This window comes from Coenobita brevimanus, chromosome 82, assembly GCF_032717465.1.
Source record: "Coenobita brevimanus isolate Jiangsu-jjx chromosome 82, ASM3271746v2, whole genome shotgun sequence".
In the NCBI taxonomy this organism is placed as follows: Eukaryota; Metazoa; Arthropoda; class Malacostraca; order Decapoda; family Coenobitidae; genus Coenobita; species Coenobita brevimanus.
Genome location: NC_137035.1, coordinates 2,457,501 through 2,477,002, shown reverse-complemented (window position 1 = coordinate 2,477,002; position 19,502 = coordinate 2,457,501). Strand labels below are relative to the sequence as shown.

Sequence of the window (19,502 nt, the reverse complement as noted above, 5' to 3'; positions counted from 1 at the left end):
GTGGTAATTTTGGTGACTGCGATAATTGTAATACTTGTTGTGGTTGTTGTAGCTGTGGTTATATCCAGACTACTGACTACGATGTTGCCAGCAAGCGCCACGGTTCAAATCCTATTGCGGTAAACTGACCCCATTTGTCTGTGGAGTTCATCGACCCTTTGTAGGCTAGTAAGTAATATTAGTAAGTAGGGTAACAGCTAGGGAAGGTAACTGTGGTAACCTGGACGATAAAGCTGTCACAGGCTCAAAGGTCTTAATTACTGATGTTAGTACCGTGGCTAAGGGCCTCATGGCGTCACCTACACCTTTACTTTTCTTACCGTACAGTATATAGTTTTCGAGTAATTTCTCTCTCTCTCTCTCTCTCTCTCTCTCTCTCTCTCTCTCTCTCTCTCTCTCTCTCTCTCTCTCTCTCTAAGCCATCAACAAAGGCTTTTCATGAATCCTCTCAAGTTCGCGTTGTCGCCTTTTTATAGCTTGTGAGTCCATAAAAGTGAAATCTTTTCAAAAACCAGAGAAAAATCAGACCCTGATAGAGAAAAGAGGAAGGAAGGTAGAATGAAAACTCGCTGACTGGGAGAGAGAGAGAGAGAGAGAGAGAGAGAGAGAGAGACGCGGAGGTGCAAAAAATTATGGATTTTGAGTGTATCAGCGCTTGTTCATGTGATACCGACATTCATTCGCTTCCCTCTCCCTCTGTGTGTGTGTGTGTGTGTGTGTGTGTGTGTGTGTGTGTGTGTGTGTGTGTACTTTTGTGGATTATCAATACTCGTTGGTAGAGAAAGTAGGAAGATATGGGATGCGATAATGAGACATTTCTATATTGCCTTTACATAGGAATTGGAGGGTAAGAAGGCCAGGAAGATGTTTACAGTCCCTTGGCTCTTGCAATTCTACAGGGACGATAGGAAGGCTTTGAGTGTAATTACAGTCCCGTGAAATCATAATACACAGCATCTCTAATGACCTCTTGCAGTTATATCATGTAGTAATAAGGCTTTGAATGTGTGTACGGTCCCTAGGCACACCATAAGAGCAATTGAAATCAGCTCTAGTAGTTACATAACGGGAATAAGAAGATAGATTTGGACTGTCTATGGTATCGTGGCACTACATAACAGAGGTGATTATTGCTCAGTACGTAACAGTTATATAAGGACGGTGGGAAAGCTTGGACAGTGTCTTTGGTCCCCTGGTATAGTATAACCGAAGGTATTTCTAATCAGCTTAACTTGCTATGTACTATGGGGAGGGGAAGGGCTCGTGTGTGTGTGTGTGTGTGTGTGTGTGTGTGTGTGTGTGTGTGTTGTACTTTGTAGCGACGCTGACTTTCTAAGAGCTGAATAAAACTGTCCTTCGTAAGTTGGAATAAAGCACGAAATTCTTTATTTTTCGCCAAACCTAAAGGGCGATATTTTTATTTTTCCTTTAAATTTTCGTATCCTTGGTTTTCCTTTCGCATCGTAGGATCGTCTGACGTTAGCCGAGATAAAATGGAATGTAGGTAATTGGTGGGAAAAGAAAAATCACTTCAGTACCACGATTTACTTTTTTTTCTTTTTTTATCTGCCAACAAACGATTACATTCAGCTATGGACACTCCTCCTGTTGTGAGTGAGGGATATTGAAGTTGCTAACCATTTCACTACGCCTATCTTACCCTTTCAATCCGATAACATTTTTTTTTATCTTGCTGCCTTCATGTGAGTTTATTCAGGTCAGGAGACTTACTAGGAATTTGGATACGACATGATTAACCTCTTCAGTTGCACAAGTCTTTCCCGATCTAAAGAAACGCGTTTGATGGGTAAAGGAAAAACAAACAGAATCATCCACTTGGCCTTGATGATTCTCTCTCTCTCTCTCTCTCTCTCTCTCTCTCTCTCTCTCTCTCTCTCTCTCTCTCTCTCTCTCACACACACACACACACACACACACACACACACACACACACACACATATACACACACACACACACACACAAACACTCACCCACGACCGTCCCCCACACACGCACACAAACACTCACACCCACGACCCCCCCCACCACATACACACCTCACTGTCACTACCACAGCAAAGAATTATGTATATGTGTGTGTGATATGCCCAGTTAATATGTGTTGGCATCGTTAGCATTTTAACATGAAGCGTCAATGGCTATAATGAATGCTTTGATGATGCTATTAAAAACATGAGGGTAATGTGATTGTATATGTAACGAGCGTGTGTGTGTGTGTGTGTGTGTGTGTGTGTGTGTGTGTGTGTGTGTGAGAGAGAGAGAGAGAGAGAGAGAGAGAGAGATTTACTAACCAAAAATAATTAGATACAACCTTCATTAATTTAATCCTTTCACAAATAAAGCACTACGATAGGGTAAATAAAGCCTTCTGGAACTGACATTAATAAAACTGAGGATACATTATTATAATAAAGACAATAAGCTGAATAAATTCCTCTGGCAGCAGTGGGAATAAACCACTAATAATAAATCATCATAAATAAAGGAATAAACAAAGTAACTCTTCTTTATTGTTCTGCCAATATTAGCCGAATAAAATCATGTGGCAGCAGTAAATATAAATGAAACAAAAAATAAAGTGACTCAGTAAATGAGGGAATTAAATAAAACTCCATCAATATAGTCTGATTATGTACTTGCAGGATCAGGTGGCCATACTATTACTCATATTTCTGTTGCTGAATTAGCAGGTGGAAATAGAATACGTACATGCAGGTGTTAAGAGGGGAGATGATTGGAAAGGTGTGATTTAATGTATTTGTTGAAAGTGTGTGTGTGTGTGTGTGTGTGTGTGTGTGTGTGTGTGTGTGTGTGTGTGTGTGTGTGTGTGTGTGTGTGTGTGTTTGACTTCATTCACACACATGAGGTTCTACATATTCCTAGACTATATGCAAAATCATGATCGCATAGCTAAATAAAAATACCTGACAGGGAAAAACATTGTTCATCATCATCATCATCATCATCATCATCATCATCATCTTCATCATCATCATCATCATCATCATCATCTTCATCATCATCATCATCATCATCATCATCTTCATCATCATCATCATCATCATCATCATCTTCATCATCATCATCATCATCATCATCAACAGCCTGAGACAGTTCATTTCAGAGCAAAGGTCAGTCCCATCTTGCTCCACTCTCCTCCCGCCTCTTCCTCTCACTCCACCTCCCTGCCACAACTTCGTTACCCTGGTGGTTCAGCATTTGTCTGTTCTACGAAGAATGCGACCTGATCACATCCATTGTTCTTTCGTCTCTCCCCTTATCCAGGATGCATCTCTCTCTCTCTCTCTCTCTCTCTCTCTCTCTCTCTCTCTCCCCCTCAGAAGAACACTCAGTGGAGCGCATCTCTCCGACAAGGACAACATAATTTCCAAATCACTCTTCATAATGGGTTAGGTTTTCTCATCACTGGTTAGGGTTTCACAAAAAGTGTTTTTCCGATCCAGACTCTGTAATACGATCCGGATCGGCCCCAAATGTTAATCAATTGTTCCCTTGGACATGGGCTATCTACCCACCAAATTTGGTCCAAATCTCTCTTTTAGTTTTTGAGTGATCCTGCTAACAAACAAACAAACAAACAAACAGGGGTGAAAACATACTCTTTTCGTCGGAGGAAAAAAAAAACTTGACAAACGTAGCGTGATATTTTTAACTGACTTTCTGCCTTTCCAAGTGTTTATATGTTCTGATGAGTGTCCTTCTCTTCTTCTTATAAGAATATCCTGGCGTCTTCAAAGGTAAGTGCAGTTTTAAAATATGCATCTCATTTCCTCATATTTTTCTTTAATTTCAGTTACATTCATCTCTTTCAAGTCTAATTCTCTGTGCGTATTTGCTTTATTAGCCTTTTCAAAATCGCGTTCATCCCTAGTGTTTTATTCCAGGTAAGAGCAGCGTTTTTTCTCTAGTGCTTTTTCTAGTGTTTTTCCTGGCGTTTCTCTAGTGTTTTTCTGGTGTTTTTTCTGGTGTTTTTTCTGACGTTTTTCTGGTGTTTTTCTGACGTTTTTCGGGCGTTTTTCTAGTGTTTTCTAGTGTTTTTTCTGGTGTTCTTCTAGTGTTTTTCCATTGTTTTTCTAGTGTTCTTCTAGTGTTTTTGTGTGTTTTATTCCAAGTAAGATCATAGGATTTTATTTGGCTGAGGGTGAGTCACGGAGGTCTGCGAGTCTTCATATGAAATCTTAACTTCGGATCTACCTTGAGCTTTTGTTTCCAGAAAATCCTGTAACATGAGGATAGGTTCTGTCGCTTCATGTTTAAGCGTTATTCCTTCATCACATTCACCTGAAGAAATACTGCTATCTATCTATCTATCTATTGCCAGACGCCTCAATCCCGTTTGGGGTGGCCACAAACAAATCGCCTCCAAGTCGCCCTGTCCCCCGCCATTTCACTCCCCTGCTCCCAACTCACACCCCCCTCTCTCATATACCTCTCCACCCCATCTCTCCATCTCATCCTCGGCCTCCCCCTCCCTCTTTCCCCCTCCACCTCACTCACATACACTCTCTTCGTCAGTCTTTCACCCTCCATCCTCTCCACATGGCCAAACCACCTCAGTGTGTTCCTCATAACGCTTCCTATCACATCCACATCAACACCACAACGCTCCTTTATATCCTCATTCGTCAGCCTGTCTCTCCATGTGACTCCACAGGCTCCTCTTAAATAACTCATTTCCACTGCTCTCACTCTTGACTTGTGTCCTTCCAACAACGTCCAAGCTTCACTTCCGTACGTTAGAGTTGGTATCACAATACTGTCATGTAGTAACTTTTTCACTTCCATGCTCACTTCCCTGTTTCTTATCACTGCTTTCAAAGAACCAGCAACCTTTCTTCCCTGTTGTACCCTTTCAAGCACTCCACCCTCCAAACCTCCATCCTTACTCATCACACTACCCAAGTACTTAAACGTACTCACATTTTCCAATTCCTCACCATCCAACCTCGCTGTACATTCACTGACTTCACCTCTTTCAAAGACCATCACTTTACTCTTCCCTACATTCACCTTTAGATTCCGTTTCTTACACACTCTCTCAAACTCATCCACCAAGCCTTGCAGCTCCCCTTCGTCTTCACTCAACAACACGGTATCATCTGCAAACAACAGTACAGGGAGTTTCCAAACACTATCCTCTCTCACCAGGGCCACTCCAACATCCACTACCCTACCTTGTACCTCTTTTATTACCCCATCCATGTACAGATTGAACAACCATGGAGACATGACACATCCCTGTTTCAAACCAACTTTCAAAGAGAAAAATTCACTTAGTTCACCATCCACACGCACTGCAGCCTTCGCACCATCGTACATACTCTTCACAGCATTCAACAACTTCCCATCTATTCCATATATTCTTAACACTTTCCACAATCCTAGTCTATCCACCCTGTCATATGCTTTCTCCAAATCCATGAAAGCCGCATACAACTTCTTTCCCTTCTCTAGAAACTTTTCCACTAAAGATCTGAGAATGAATATCTGATCTACACAACCTCTTCCCTTCCTAAAGCCTCCCTGTTCTTCTCCAACTAATTTCTCTGTTCTTTCTCTAACTCTGTCAATAAGTATCCTACCATATACTTTTCCTATTATACTAAGAAGACAAATGCCCCTATGATTACCATACACTTCTTTTTCCCCTTTTCCTTTGTACAAGGGAATAATTATACCTGACTTCCAATCCTCCGGGACTCTACCTTCCTCCCAGGCCAATCTGCACATCTTCCACATCCATTCTACTACTATCTCTCCCCCATGCTTCAGCATTTCACCACACACTCCATCAATTCCTGGGGCTTTCCCTGATTTAACATTCTTCATTGCTTCCACAACTTCTATCCTACTGATTTCTTCCTGTCTTCTCACCTCCCTCCTTCTTCCAGCCATTCCCCAGCCACTTATACTCGCATTACTTCCATCCTCCACGTTCAACAATTCCTTAAAGTGTTCTCTCCATCTGCTCACTTTTTCTCCCTTCTCCACTAGTAATCTACCATTTTTATCTTTCACTCCCCTGCTAACTTCACTTCCACCCTGTCTTACTCTTTTCACCTCTTTCCAGAACATTTTCTTACAGTCCCTCCACTTTACACTCAAATTCCTTCCAAATTCCTCATCCACTCTCTTCTTACTCTCTCTTACTAATCTTTTCACCTCTCTCTTTCTTTCTACATATAACTCTCTCTTCCGCCTCTCAACTTCTTCCACGCCCCTATTTCTCATCCATTCATTGTATGCTTTCTTCTTTTGTGCCACAGCCCGTTTCACCTCTTCAGTCCACCACGCTGTTCCTTGCACCCCCCTCCGTCTTCTCTTCCTTCCACACACCACATCACATGCTGCACATATTTCTTCTGTAAATATTCTACACACACCCTCCACGTCCCCCATCTGCTCCAACTCATATTTACCCAATCGTTCCTCCACTTCTCTCTTATACTCTGCCTTTTTCTCATCCTCTTGTAACCTTTCCACTCTCCTTGCAACTACTCCTTCCTCTCGTCCTTCCCTTCTTCTCTTCCTCCATCTTACTTGAACTTTAACTCTGGCCACCACCAAGTAGTGGTCAGAAAGTCCACTCCCCCAACCTCTATAAACTCTTGCATCCAATATACATCTTCGCATCCACACACACATAATCAATCATTGCCTTCCTTTCACTCAATTCACCACCCACCCTTCTCATCACTCGCCATGTATACCTGTGGATCATTTTATGCCTGAAGAGGGTATTGGCTATCACCAACCCCCTCCCAGCACAAATGTCTACTAACGCACTCTCATTCTCATCTATCTCAGCAGGCACACCCCACTCACCAACTATTCCATCCACCTTCACATTCCCAACTTTACCATTCATATCACCAATCAAAAACACTCTATCATTCCTTCCAAACTTTTCCATGCACACTTCTACATTTGTCCAGAACTCTTCTCTCACTCTTCTAGCACGATCTTGCGTTGGCGCATACACACACACAATCGCCCACATTTGTATTCCAACTTTCAACTTTACCCACACAATCCTTGATCCAACTGATCCATACTGTCTTATGCTCCTCTTCCATCTTTTACTCACAACTATACATACTCCTTCCTTTGCCCTCTCATTCTCACCTACTCCTGCACATATACCCCATCCATACTCCCATTCTCTCACACTTTCTCCTCTCCATTTTGTTTCAGTTATTCCACATACATCCACTTTCGCATCCTCAAGCACCTGGACAATCTCTCTCTCTTTCACCTCATCATTCGCTCCCCTTACATTCCACGTTCCAATTGCAATGTCCTTTGTCCGGTCCTTGGTCGTCAACGTTTGGTCAGTCCTTGTCCGAGGCTTATTGTTTGTTTTTTTAGTTAGTTGTTTTCCGGGGAGGGGCACTAACCCTCCGCCAACCCATTTAGTCGCCTTTTACGACAAGCAGGGATACTGGGGGAGTATTCTTGACAAACCCCCCTACCCCCAGGGGGTCTTAAGAGGAAATGGAAGGGAAGAGCCACTAGGAAAAAGTCCAGGGAGGTTTGGATGAGACGGAAATGAAGAGCTTTAGTAGAGAGAGCTGGAGACTTGGATCTAACTAAGGTATACGAGGGAGAGAGTAATGGAGGAAGGTTTGAAGACGCCTTGGTAATATCCTGAATGGGATTCATACTGACGCACTGTTAATGTTTAGGCCCTGAGGCAAATGAGGCCAGGGAAAGGGTACAGGGAGGGCAGAATCGGGAAGGAGGTGGTGTGGAAGGAAGGAGAAAGGGGAGAGGGAGTGGGGTGGAGGGAAGGAGTAGGGATAGGGAGTGAGGTGGAGGGAGGGAAAGTAGGGAGAGGGAATGGGGTGGAGGGAGGGAGAGTGGGAAAAGGGAATTGGGAAGTGGACCTGGAGAGAGAACTGAGAGCAGTGTGAAGGGATGAGGAAGAAGGGGGAAGGGTGAGTGAAGGGAGGAATAGGACAGGCAGAAGGGTGGGAGGCATAGATGAATGTGGAGATGGGACAGAGTAGGCCTATAAGCAAAGAGATGTTGGGAGAAAAAAGAATCATAAACTTCGCTGTGCATTTCTAAATCCTTCAGAGCAATCTTGACACACTGTTCAGATGGTCACAAATATACCCATTAAAATAAATCATAATCTAAAATATAAGGAATTGGACACACAGAGACCGAGGACAAGGTGGAGAGATAAAGCATGAGACTATGAGTGGTATTCTGAGTTCCTGTGGAGATATAACACCTGTTGCTTAGACATGTTTTCTGTATATTGCACCTCACTAGCTTTTTGAGTTACGTGGATAAAAGCACAATATAAACAGCATACAAATGAATAAGAACGTGTACCGGTAATATGAACAAAAGTAGAATTGCTCTAGACCTGCGGCGAGGCTCTTGCTTCAAACAGTTTACTGTAAAAAGTAACTAGCCATGTCAAATAAACCTATGTGGGACGACTTTTGTTTCAATAGGCTTAAATCAAGCACTTTTACTAAAGATGTCGCCAGATGGCACCACCCGAGGTGTCAGCTGATGGCTGATTTGGATTCTTCATGTCAAGTTACCTTATACAGTACCACTTCTATGTCTCCAAAGGCCTCCTTTTAACAAATCCGTCAGAAGCAGAAGACGAATAAGACGAACGCCGGTCACTCATTGACTTGCTGGTTATCGCCGCAGGTAAAAATAAATCTATCAGGAAAACCGCCAACGAAGTCTGTAATGCCACTTAAATAAGGCCCTATGTAAGGGATGGTGGTGTGTAGATGGAAGAGAGGTTTTTACTGGGTAGGGACACCAGTGCCTGGAGGTTCTATATCCGAGATCTTCCCTTACAGGAAATAAACAGAAATTTTTATGATAAACCAGTAGGATTCAAAGAGTAATGAACAGGTTTTTGGATCAGACTGCGATGAGGATCCAGGAGTCGCGGCGTGGTGTGGTGTGGTGTGGTGTGGTGTGGTGTGGTGTGGTGTGGTGTGGTGTGGTGTGATGTGCTGTGGCGTGATCTAGTGTGATGTGATGTGTTGTGGACAGAGTAATGAGTTACTAAATTGTTGAAGAGTGAACATGGTGTTTGGTGTAATGCGATGTGGCATGATGTGATGTGATGCTGAAGAATGTACGTGTTGTGTTGTGTTGGATGATGTGATGTTGTGTGATGTGGTGTGATGTGATGTAGGGGACAGAGTAAGAATGGTGAGTGTATAATGTTGTAAAGTGGGCATGGCGTAATGTGTTGTGGTGTGGCTTGGTGAATGGGTTGCGTGTGAGAATAAGTGTGGCTTGGTACGATGCAGTGTGGTGGAAGCTAGTGTGGAGGGGGAGTAATGAGAGTGATAAATAGTGAAAAAAGGGATTGTATGTATGTTGCGATGTGATGCATAGTGGTAGCAAGGTGTGTTTGAGAATAGGTGGGTATTTTGCCGTGTAGTGTGGACTGCGTGTTGAGTGGGATGTGCTTTATAGCGTGGTGTGAGATGTGGTGTGGGATGATAGGTATGTTTAATGGGAGGCTGGAATGGGTATGCTGTAGTTGGAAGAGTGCGTGGTGAGTCTAATGTGTTGTGGAAAAGGAAGTCTGGCTGTGGTGTGGTGCGGTGTAGAGTGGTGAGTGGTAAGTGGGACAGGTATGTTGTGGAAAAGATGTTGGTGTGGTGTGGTGTGGAGTGGTGTGAAGTATAAGGATAAACAGTAACGAATGTGTAGTGGAGAAAAAAGACTGGGTTTGGTGTTTTGTGTGTGATGCTGCGTGGTGTGCTGCCTAGGAGGGTGGAGTAGAGGATGAGAGGAGAGTGTGATAGTTGAAAAAAAGAGGGTTGGGTGTGGTGTGGTGTAGTGTGTAGCATAATGGTGCATAACGTAGTGTTGTGTAGTGTAGTGCATTGTAGTGTAAGGTAGTGGTGTGTAGTGCAGTGTTGTGTAGTGTAGTGTAATGTAGTGTAGTGTAGTGTAAAGTAGTATAGTGTAGTGTAGTGTAGTGTAGTGTAGTGTAGTGTAGTGTAGTGAAGTGTAAGGTAGTGTAGTGTAGTGTGGTACTTTATGGTGTGGGGTGGTGTGGTGTTGAATGAGGGGACATCAGAAAGGGGAAGGGGGACGTTATAAAAGGAATGTGAGCACTATTTACGTTGGATGAATATAATATAAAGGATAATGTGAAGTGATGAAGGGGCACAATCAATTTATGAACCGAAAATTATCCCATGCTATTTTTCCGGAGCTCTTGACACTTTATGGAGATGTGCCCATATAGGCCTAACGATTTAAGTTCATCGTTAGTTCTCCCCTTCCCAGTACCCTCACGTCAGCCTCTCTCACCAGCCCTTCCATGAACAGAATGAACAGCAGTGTCGACATATCATCATCCCTGACACAGCCTCATTTTTACCTGAAAGCTTTTATCTTCCTCTCCTTTCCCTAAAACCTCTTACCCTCCTCCTTCCCCACTCCCACACATACCCTTCTCATTAGTACATTTTTTTTACTGCATTTAAGAGTTTTATTCCCGTCCCATACATTGATATTTCTCACCACAAGGTACATCTATCATCTCAGTCCAATATTTTCTCCTGATCAATAAAGGCTACATACAGATCGTCCCTCTTACATGCGTGCTTCGCCATACATTTCTCAGCACAAACACCAAACTCACACATCCCTTTGCTCTCCCCTGAAGATGCGAATACACGAAAAAACTCGGGATATTTCGTGTTTCCTTTTTACCTGTGGACATCAGCACAACCCCTGCCACATTAAAGTCTGCCTGTTCCTCACTAGTAGGGGTATTCAGTGTGTTGCTCTAATCCTCCAGTCACATCTCTGCCATACACATTCCCTGATACGCCGAACAGAATTATGAGCCTAAAATCTGAGCGCCCCTCTCTGCAACTCAGGTCCTTAAATAAAAACACACAACACATGCAATCTCCAGAACTTGTCTTGATGAACAGTTGCGGACAAAAATATCTAGTCGAACACTTATGAAACTCCTTCACAGTATTCTGAAAAGTCTGTTGCCTCCGAAATCCGCATTGATGGGTCTCGAATGTCAACGTTCAGTGTCTCGTTAGCTATCGTTATGAATTGGGTCTGTATATGTCCGTAATTGTGCCTCACCTTCACAAGAGTGTTATTAAAACTCTGGTTAACCCTTGCACAACGCTCCCCTCTCCCTTATTTCCATTATTACATCCCGTCCATAATAAAATACGCAATAAAGCGCAAGCATTTGAAGAATCCTTGTTATCTCGCGTAGCGTAAAATGAGGGACCGAAGCACCAGTGATAATTTTAATGTTCCAGTTTCCTGGTTTATATCCGGCCCTTCCTTCCCCCTCTCTCTCTCTCTCTCTCTCTCTCTCTCAACACATACTGCTCCCGACAAACATCCACACATCCAGACACTGACACGCACATACGTATTCATGCATACACATATATAATCTCAAATACACACCAACCAACAAACAAAAATCATCTACATACACACACTCTACATAAACCTTTCCAAAACACACACACACACACACACACACACACACACACACACACACACACACACACACACACAAATACAAACCTCCCCTCATATAAAGACATCACATACACAAAGCCCCACATACACACATTTCCACATGCACAACCTCACTAACAAACATTCCCTAGTGCACATACATACATACACACACACACACACACACACACACACACACACATACTCGTACATACACATACACAATCCAACATACAGACATCCACATACACACATCCGTATGCATAAAACACAAGCAGAATGCCAGGTCCTTTGCATTAGCTTTTACAATATAAATAATTCGTATTGGCATTTTTGCCGAAATGTATGATGGAATTTATATACCTAAAATATTCACTGCAGTTATGTTTCATTAATGCTGAAACAACACGGGTATACTCGTGTTGTATACTGCAGCAGACTGTCATGCTTTGTTGGGATTAGATAGACACAGCTGGGAAAATAATATCACTCCACTTTACAATCCAAGCTACAAAAAAGTTAAAATACATAGTTGATGGTATAAACACAAATCACGTTTATAACAAAAAAAAAAGTATCGTGTAAATATACTTTGGACATTATATTAAGTATTTTGCTGAACAAAATTATGCTCCGATTTATCCATATGAAAGAAGAGTACAATATGGATAACCAGCCATCTCGTCGCAGTGTTTGGTATTATTTTGTTTTACTTATTTACGGCTCAGTCAAGTATAACATTCTTCACGTAGTATATCATTTCTTATTAAAACTATTTCCACACAATATTTATCTATTTTAAACGCGATTTACTTTGATACTGCGAAAATAACTAACGTCGATATTTGCAACCACATTTTACCCCCAAACGCCCCCAAGTGGACGACTGTGAAACCCCTGTGTCAAGTGGCCAGTGGTGAAACCCCTGTGTCAAGTGGCCAATTGTGAAACCCCTGTGTCAAGTGGCCAATTGTGAAACCCCTGTGTCAAGTGGCCAACTGTGAAACCCCTGTGTCAAGTGGCCAATTGTGCAACCCTTATATCAAGTGGCCAATTGTGAAACACTTCTAAAAAATTTGTAGGACTCCGAAAGTGGCACCCTGGATTTGAAAGTCACTCTTGTTTCTGTCTATGGCCAAGTTACTTAATCCAGGAAGGTGCGACCACAAACAAATCGCCACCAATTCACCACACCCTCTGCAGTCAGACTACCCTCCCTCCAATTCACACCACCCTCACTCATTTGCTTTTCCACTCCATCACCCCATCTCATCTTAGATCTCCCCCTCTCTTACCCCTCGTCACCTCACTCACATACATACTTAGTCAGATAATCATTATAATTTCTCTCCACAACAAATGCGCAGTGACTGGATGTACCCCACTCTTCCCGACAACACACTTCACCTATATGCGGCGGTGACAGGACCACATAAATGCAATGACATCCCCTGCAGGTGGAAAAAACACTTCAGTCCTTCCCAGATCCTGAGGTAATAAGCCCATCCCATTAACACAGGTGTTCTACAGGTAAAAACAAAACAAAATAAAAAATAGTAAAAACTCCAGTCCTTCCCAGAGCCTGACGTAAGTTTGGCATGAATAAACGATCCAGTCCATCTCAGAAACCGAGGTACTTTGAACATGAAAAGGGACGCGCTGAGGAGAGAGGGAGATATAAAGATGCAAGGAAGGAGATCAAACTGCAGGAATGGAAGGAGGCTGGGAAGTAAACCACTTGTTGCTTTGAGATCATATACCGCTGTTTGAAACTCAGTAATATAACTTGAGGTACACTCCTTTGCTGATCCACAGCCCATCTACCAAGTATGGTTCATAACGAATCAAGTCTTGTTATTTTGTAATGCACACACACGGATTGAACGTTGACCTTGCCCTGTGACATTGACCTTTGACTGATTGCTCTCAAAATGGAAGAACATCATTTCCGCCTTACCTTCAACCCTTCCCCCAGGTTTGGTCTAAATTGGATAAAAAATGGTAAACTGTGATTATCAATGCCATAATTTGATATAGCGCTGTGAACATGACCTCTGACCTCTCGTTCTGAAAAACAAACGACTACTCATTTGTAGACCAACCCTGCCTCTAAGTTGAATAAAATCTTTAAAAAATGGTATGAGGCTTTTACACACACACACACACACACACACACACACACGCACACACACACACACACACACACACACACACACACACACACACGAGAAAAGGTTAAAGTGATAGGGTGGGTGAAAACAGGTGGGCAAATCAGCTAGATGGGGTGGTGATCGAGGTGGAACATTTGTCTCCATTTCTTCTTCTGGCTGTCGCATCTCCACATCCCACTTCCTGGGTGAGAGAGAGAGAGAGAGAGAGAGAGAGAGAGAGAGAGAGAGAGAGAGAGATGGAGCTTTTGGTAAGCTTGACTAGGGAGTGCATGAGAGTGAGCTGGGTGGGAGGAGAAGGAGAGGGAAACCGAGCAGGAGAAGGACTTATAAAATATACGAGTGTCTTGGTACTGGAATCATGAAAAAACAGCTCAAACAACAGTAAACCTGGCACAACCAAGGGTCCTACTTCCCCCTATCGTCCGCTACCTCCATCCATCCATCCATCCATCCATCCATCCATCCATCTATCCATCATCCACTGTCTCTCTCATCCTTCTCTCAGTCCGTCTCACATCTTCATTATCCTAAAGCTCCTTCTCTCCATCATCCATCTCTCATCCAGTCTGTCTCCCATCCTTACCCATTATTCTAACCCTACCTATTCCACCTTTCGTTCACCTAACCCCCTCATGATCAGAACAACTCTTGCATTGTACTCCAGTTGACTCAAGGCGGTTTTATTCAGCTGAGAGGGAGTCAAAGGAGCTCGAATATCAGTATGGGAGATGAGTAAAAGTCAGCTAAAACTCGTAATAGAAAAATGAATAAAATAGAATAAACCCCCTCACACTCACTGAATTTGTCACTTAATTCAGACGCAGCATAAAAATGAAAAAAAGGATAAAAATCAATATCCTTGTTGACTTCTTAGAGTCCGCGTACCCATTGTGGACTAGAGACGAAAATCACCGACAATTACGGCAGACACTGTTGGGTTGACTTCCTGATTGGGTTCACGTCCTGGTTGGGGTCATTTCTTGGCTGGGTTCACTTCCTGGCTGGGTTACTTCCTGGTTGGGTTGACTTCTTGGTTGGGTTGACTTCCTGGTTGGGTTGCTTCCTGGTTGGGTTACTTCCTGGTTGGGTTGACTTCTTGCTTGAATTGACATCCTGGTTGGGTTACTTCCTGGTTTGGTTTATTCCTGACTGGATACGTGTCCTGATTGGGTTCATCTTACGCCAGAGATGAGAATCCCGGAAGTACCGACTCAATAGCTGACACATCCAGGAGTGAGGGGACGCTGGGAAAGGGTGGAAGGCGATGGGGTACGGGGAGGTAGGAAAGGAACTGTGTGGTGAAGTGATAGTGTAATTGAACTTATGTCTATTGTAAATCATTCATCAGTGGCAGGGACATGCTATAGGACAAAATAATGCATCACTCACTAATCTATGAAAACAAGAATAGCAGGCATATGGGTTACCTTGATCTTTAATAAGCTGTGTACTCTTATTTACCCTACTCTGAGTAAATATATTAGCTCTGAACTCAAGATAACATACCTTCCAATTACTCACAGACTTGCGCAACGATATGATATTTTTACCATTTCTGAAATATAAAACCAATTTGCAAAGATACCCTGCTCGCCAAGGTCAGTATTTACTCATTATGTGTCGTGAAGATAAATAATTTTGTGCATAAGCGGGTATATAACTGGTGAAATATTAAATGATTTATTCTAGGCACAGCGCGAAATCGTAACCTGTGTGTGCATGTTACTAATAAGGGTCATTTAGCGGTTTAATTGGGTCGTTACCTCCCTCGCACAACACTGTTCCTGGAAAATGCATTCACTATGGCCTTCATAAAACCACTTATTTCATTATTATTGCATTTTTTAGAAGCTGTGTGGTTTAGGGGAGGGGATAGAGGCTTGATTGGTGAAATGATCTCCATTAGTAAATTCTATCTATCTATCTATAGCCCGACGCCCTAATCCCGCAAAGGGTGGCCGCAGACAAAACGCCTCCAAGTCACTCTGTCACCCACCATTTGACTCCCCTCCCCCCAACTCACCCCCCCCTCCCTCATATACCTCTCAACTCCATCCCTCCACCTCATCCTCGGTCTACCCCTCACTCTCCCTCCCTCCACCTCACCTACATACACCCTCTTAGTCAGTCTTTCATTCTCCATTCTCTCCACATCTCCAAACCATCTCAGTGTATTTCTCCTAATCTTTTCAACCACATCCACATCTACCCCACAACGTTCCTTCACTTCTTCATTCGTCAACCTGTCCCTCCACGTCACTCCACATGCTCCTCTCAAGTAACTCATTTCCACTGCTCTCACTCTTGACTTGTTCCCCACTTGCAAGGTCCACGCCTCGCTTCCATACGTCAGGGTAGGGATCACAATACCATCATGCAGTGACTTCTTAACTTCCATACTCACCTCCCTATTTCTCATCACTGCTTTCAGTGTACCAACAACCTTTCTTCCCTGCTGTACCCTTTCACGTACTTCATCCCCCAAAGTTCCATCCTTACTCATCACACTACCCAAGTACTTGAATGCACTCACATTCTCCATATCCTCACCATCCAACCTCACTGCACACTCTGTGACTTCATTCCTCTCAAACACCATAACTTTACTTTTGTTTACATTAACTTTCAGCTTCCTCCTCCTACACACTGTCCCAAATTCATTCACCAAACCTTGCAACGCCCATTCATCTTCACTCAACAATACTGTATCATCAGCAAACAGCAACACAGGAAGTAAATTGCTCAGTCATATTAAAGAGAGAGAGAGAGAGAGAGAGAGAGAGAGAGAGAGAGACTGAACAAGGTGATTAGCCGAGAGATGAAGGAAAGAATGATGTAAAGAAGGAAATAAGAGAAGACAATGTAGGAGTACAGAAATGGGAGGAGATAACACAGAGAGGAGACGAAGGAGGAGGCTCGAACAAAGAGAGAGGAAGGAAAGAAGGAAGGAAGGAAGGAATGTGGGTGAGGGAGTAACAAAAGGAGGGAAGATGGTACTTTGAGAGAAGCTTGCAGGTAGCCAAGATGAATGGGGTGTTAGAGAGAGAGAGAGAGAGAGAGAGAGAGAGAGAGAGAGAGCTTGTGTTGAAGTGTCTTTGTGTGATATTGCCTCATAAAGTTTTATCTCTCTGCCTCCCTTCTCTCTCTCTCTCTCTCTCTCTCTCTCTCTCTCTCTCTCTCTCTCTCTCTCTCTCTCTCTCTCTCTCTCTCTCTCTCTCTCTCTCTCTCTCTCTCTCTCTCTCTCTCTCTCTCTCTCTCTCTCTCATCAATTATTCAGTCCCTGTCTCCAACTTAAACACTTTTATTTTATTTATCTGTCCATTTATTTCTTTAGTTTTGGTAATGCCATCATAACAGTAACGTAAGGATTTATTCACCAAAGCTTAGCCCAGATTTTCGTCCTTTAGCAGTTTCTTTTACTTGAGTAGCAGAAGAGAATGCTATGGCGCTGTATCCTTTCCTTAGCACTTCTTTGTGACTAGCATCATAATCTACAGTGAATCTATGGTTACAGCTCAGCTTTCATGATGGACAGATAATTTTTAATACACGTTTGAGTAAAAGGAGTATAGATGTTTTATTTTTGCTCCCTCCAGACGATTTCCTTCAACTCCAGAAAGCCCTGTTGTACTGAAGACGTTAATGAAATCTGTTCTAACCCCTCAGTTGGATAAGTCTCCCTGAAACTGAAGATGTCTAAAGATAGCCTTAAGTTATATATACATCCTCGTGCTGAAAGGGTGAACATGCAGTAGGAAATGGTGGGGGACAGGGCGACATGGAGGCGATTTGTCTGAGGCCACCCCTTACGGGATTAAGACGTCTGGCAATAGATAGATAGATAGACAGACTTAAGGGTGAAGCTACTCATTTTGTCACTAAAGGAAGCAGAAGAACAGAAGGAAAATTCAAGAGTGCTAAATCCAAGCTGCCAGGCCACTGAATAAAGAAATAAAATAATATGTAAGAAAATAATACAATTCCTGTATTACCTTTACTACAATTGGTCCTTCCAGAGCTTAATAAAATCGTCCCTTTTCTTTCGTCCTTCCTCCTGTGATTTTTATTTTTTTTTTTACTTTTGTCTATCTATTTATCTATTGCCAGACGCCTCAATCCCGTTTGGGGTGGCCACAAACAAATCGCCTCCAAGTCGCCCAGTCCCCCGCCATTTTACTTTTGCATTTTCTTTAACATCAAGGGCCTCTATTCATTTTCTCTCTTTTTAATCATCTTCAGAGAGCAGTTTAAGTTTTTTTCTCTCTCTTCCACATTTTTTTACAACTAGCATTCCTTTTCACGTCCCCTTCTTGCTCTCAACACAAGGCATTTCATCATCTTCAGATTTTTTCCTCTTCGTTTTCCTTTCTCTTTCTTTCTTTATCATCCTCACCCCTTTCACACCTCCTCTTACTCCCACCTTTATGCATTTCACCACCGCCGTAACCTTTGTGTGTGTGTGTGTGTGTGTGTGTGTGTGTGTGTGTGTGTGTGTGTGTGTGTGTGTGTGTGCCTCTCATCCTTGTTTTATCACCTTCTCCCTCATTGTTCCTCGTTCATATTCCAGGCACCTTTGACGACCTAAGATAAGTTACCGTCTTGCATTGTCTTAAGGCTCAACACATCATCTGCTTTTATCTTATACCGGCTTACTGCGTCTCTCTCTCTCTCTCTCTCTCTCTCTCTCTCTCTCTCTCTCTCTCTCTCTCTCTCTCTCTCTCTCTCTCTCTCTCTCTCTCTTCTTCTTCTTCTTCTTCTTCTTCTTCTTTTATGTATCATTATACTTCAGAGGAAAGTTCAGGGCAATTAACCTATGATTCCAGTGACCCTCATCTCATGGTATTTCTATTTACAATAATAAAGACTTGGAATTTTGGCGATTTTTTCACATCCCTCAAGTCTGGTGGTATGAGGGATGTGAAAAAAAAAAATTGGCCTGGTATTTTCCCCTCTCCTGTTATTTTCCTTTTCTCATCTTGTTAATTGCCTGCTTCTTAGATGAGTGAGGCTTGGTAGTTTCCCCCCACATTAGGTAATTCTCTTTGATGTTATATTTGGAAAGAGAGAGAGAGAGAGAGAGAGAGAGAGAGAGAGAGAGAAAGAGAGAGATGTGTCCTAAGTGTGAAATACTATAGATGCAGTATTTATGCATCTCCTGACTGCACAACTACAGGATAATATAGTTTTCATTCCATCGTGAACCCAGTGGACTTTCACATCAGCAAGGAGTAAGGAGGCGCCAGGAACCCCAGCGAAGAGCAAGCAGTGGGAAGGGCTTGGTAGTGAGGCATAGGGAAAGAGGACGGGGGTGTGAATGAAGCAAGTATGATTAAAGGAAGGCAGGGATGGGGTGGGGGAGGGATGTGTGGATAAGGCAGGTGTGAGATAGAGGGGATGTGTGGGTGAAGTGAGGATGGGGTGGGGGAGGGGATGTGGATAAGTTACATGTGGGATAGAGGAGAGGTGTGGGTGAAGCAGAGAAGTGGCGTGAGGAAGAGGGTGAGATCAATGCAGAGAGGGTATGAGAAGGGATGTGAGTGAAGCAGAGGTAGGGTGGAGAAAAGAGTGTGGATGAGGAATGGGTGGGACAGGGATGAGAGTGTGGGTGAGGCAGGGGTGGGGTGGGGAAGAGTATGTGAGTGAAGCAGATTTAGGGTGAGGGGGAGGGTGTGAGTGAGACAGGGATGAAGTGTGGGAAAGGGTGTTGGTGAGGCAGGGGTGGGGTGGGAAAGAGGGAGTAGGTGTGGCACAGATGGGGTGGGGGAGGGTGTGGAGAAGGC

At 43.2% G+C, this 19,502-nt stretch overlaps 1 protein-coding gene across 1 annotated transcript in view; it reads left to right on the top strand.

Moving 5' to 3' along the window:
• The window catches only part of LOC145409656 (glutamate receptor ionotropic, kainate 4-like), a 107,859-nt gene that overhangs the window by 75,394 nt on the left and 12,963 nt on the right, over positions 1 to 19,502 (top strand). The window contains exon 18 of the mRNA XM_080280007.1: positions 53 to 119. Coding sequence (XP_080136133.1) covers positions 53 to 119 — 67 coding nt within the window. The remainder of the gene's footprint in view (positions 1 to 52; positions 120 to 19,502) is intronic.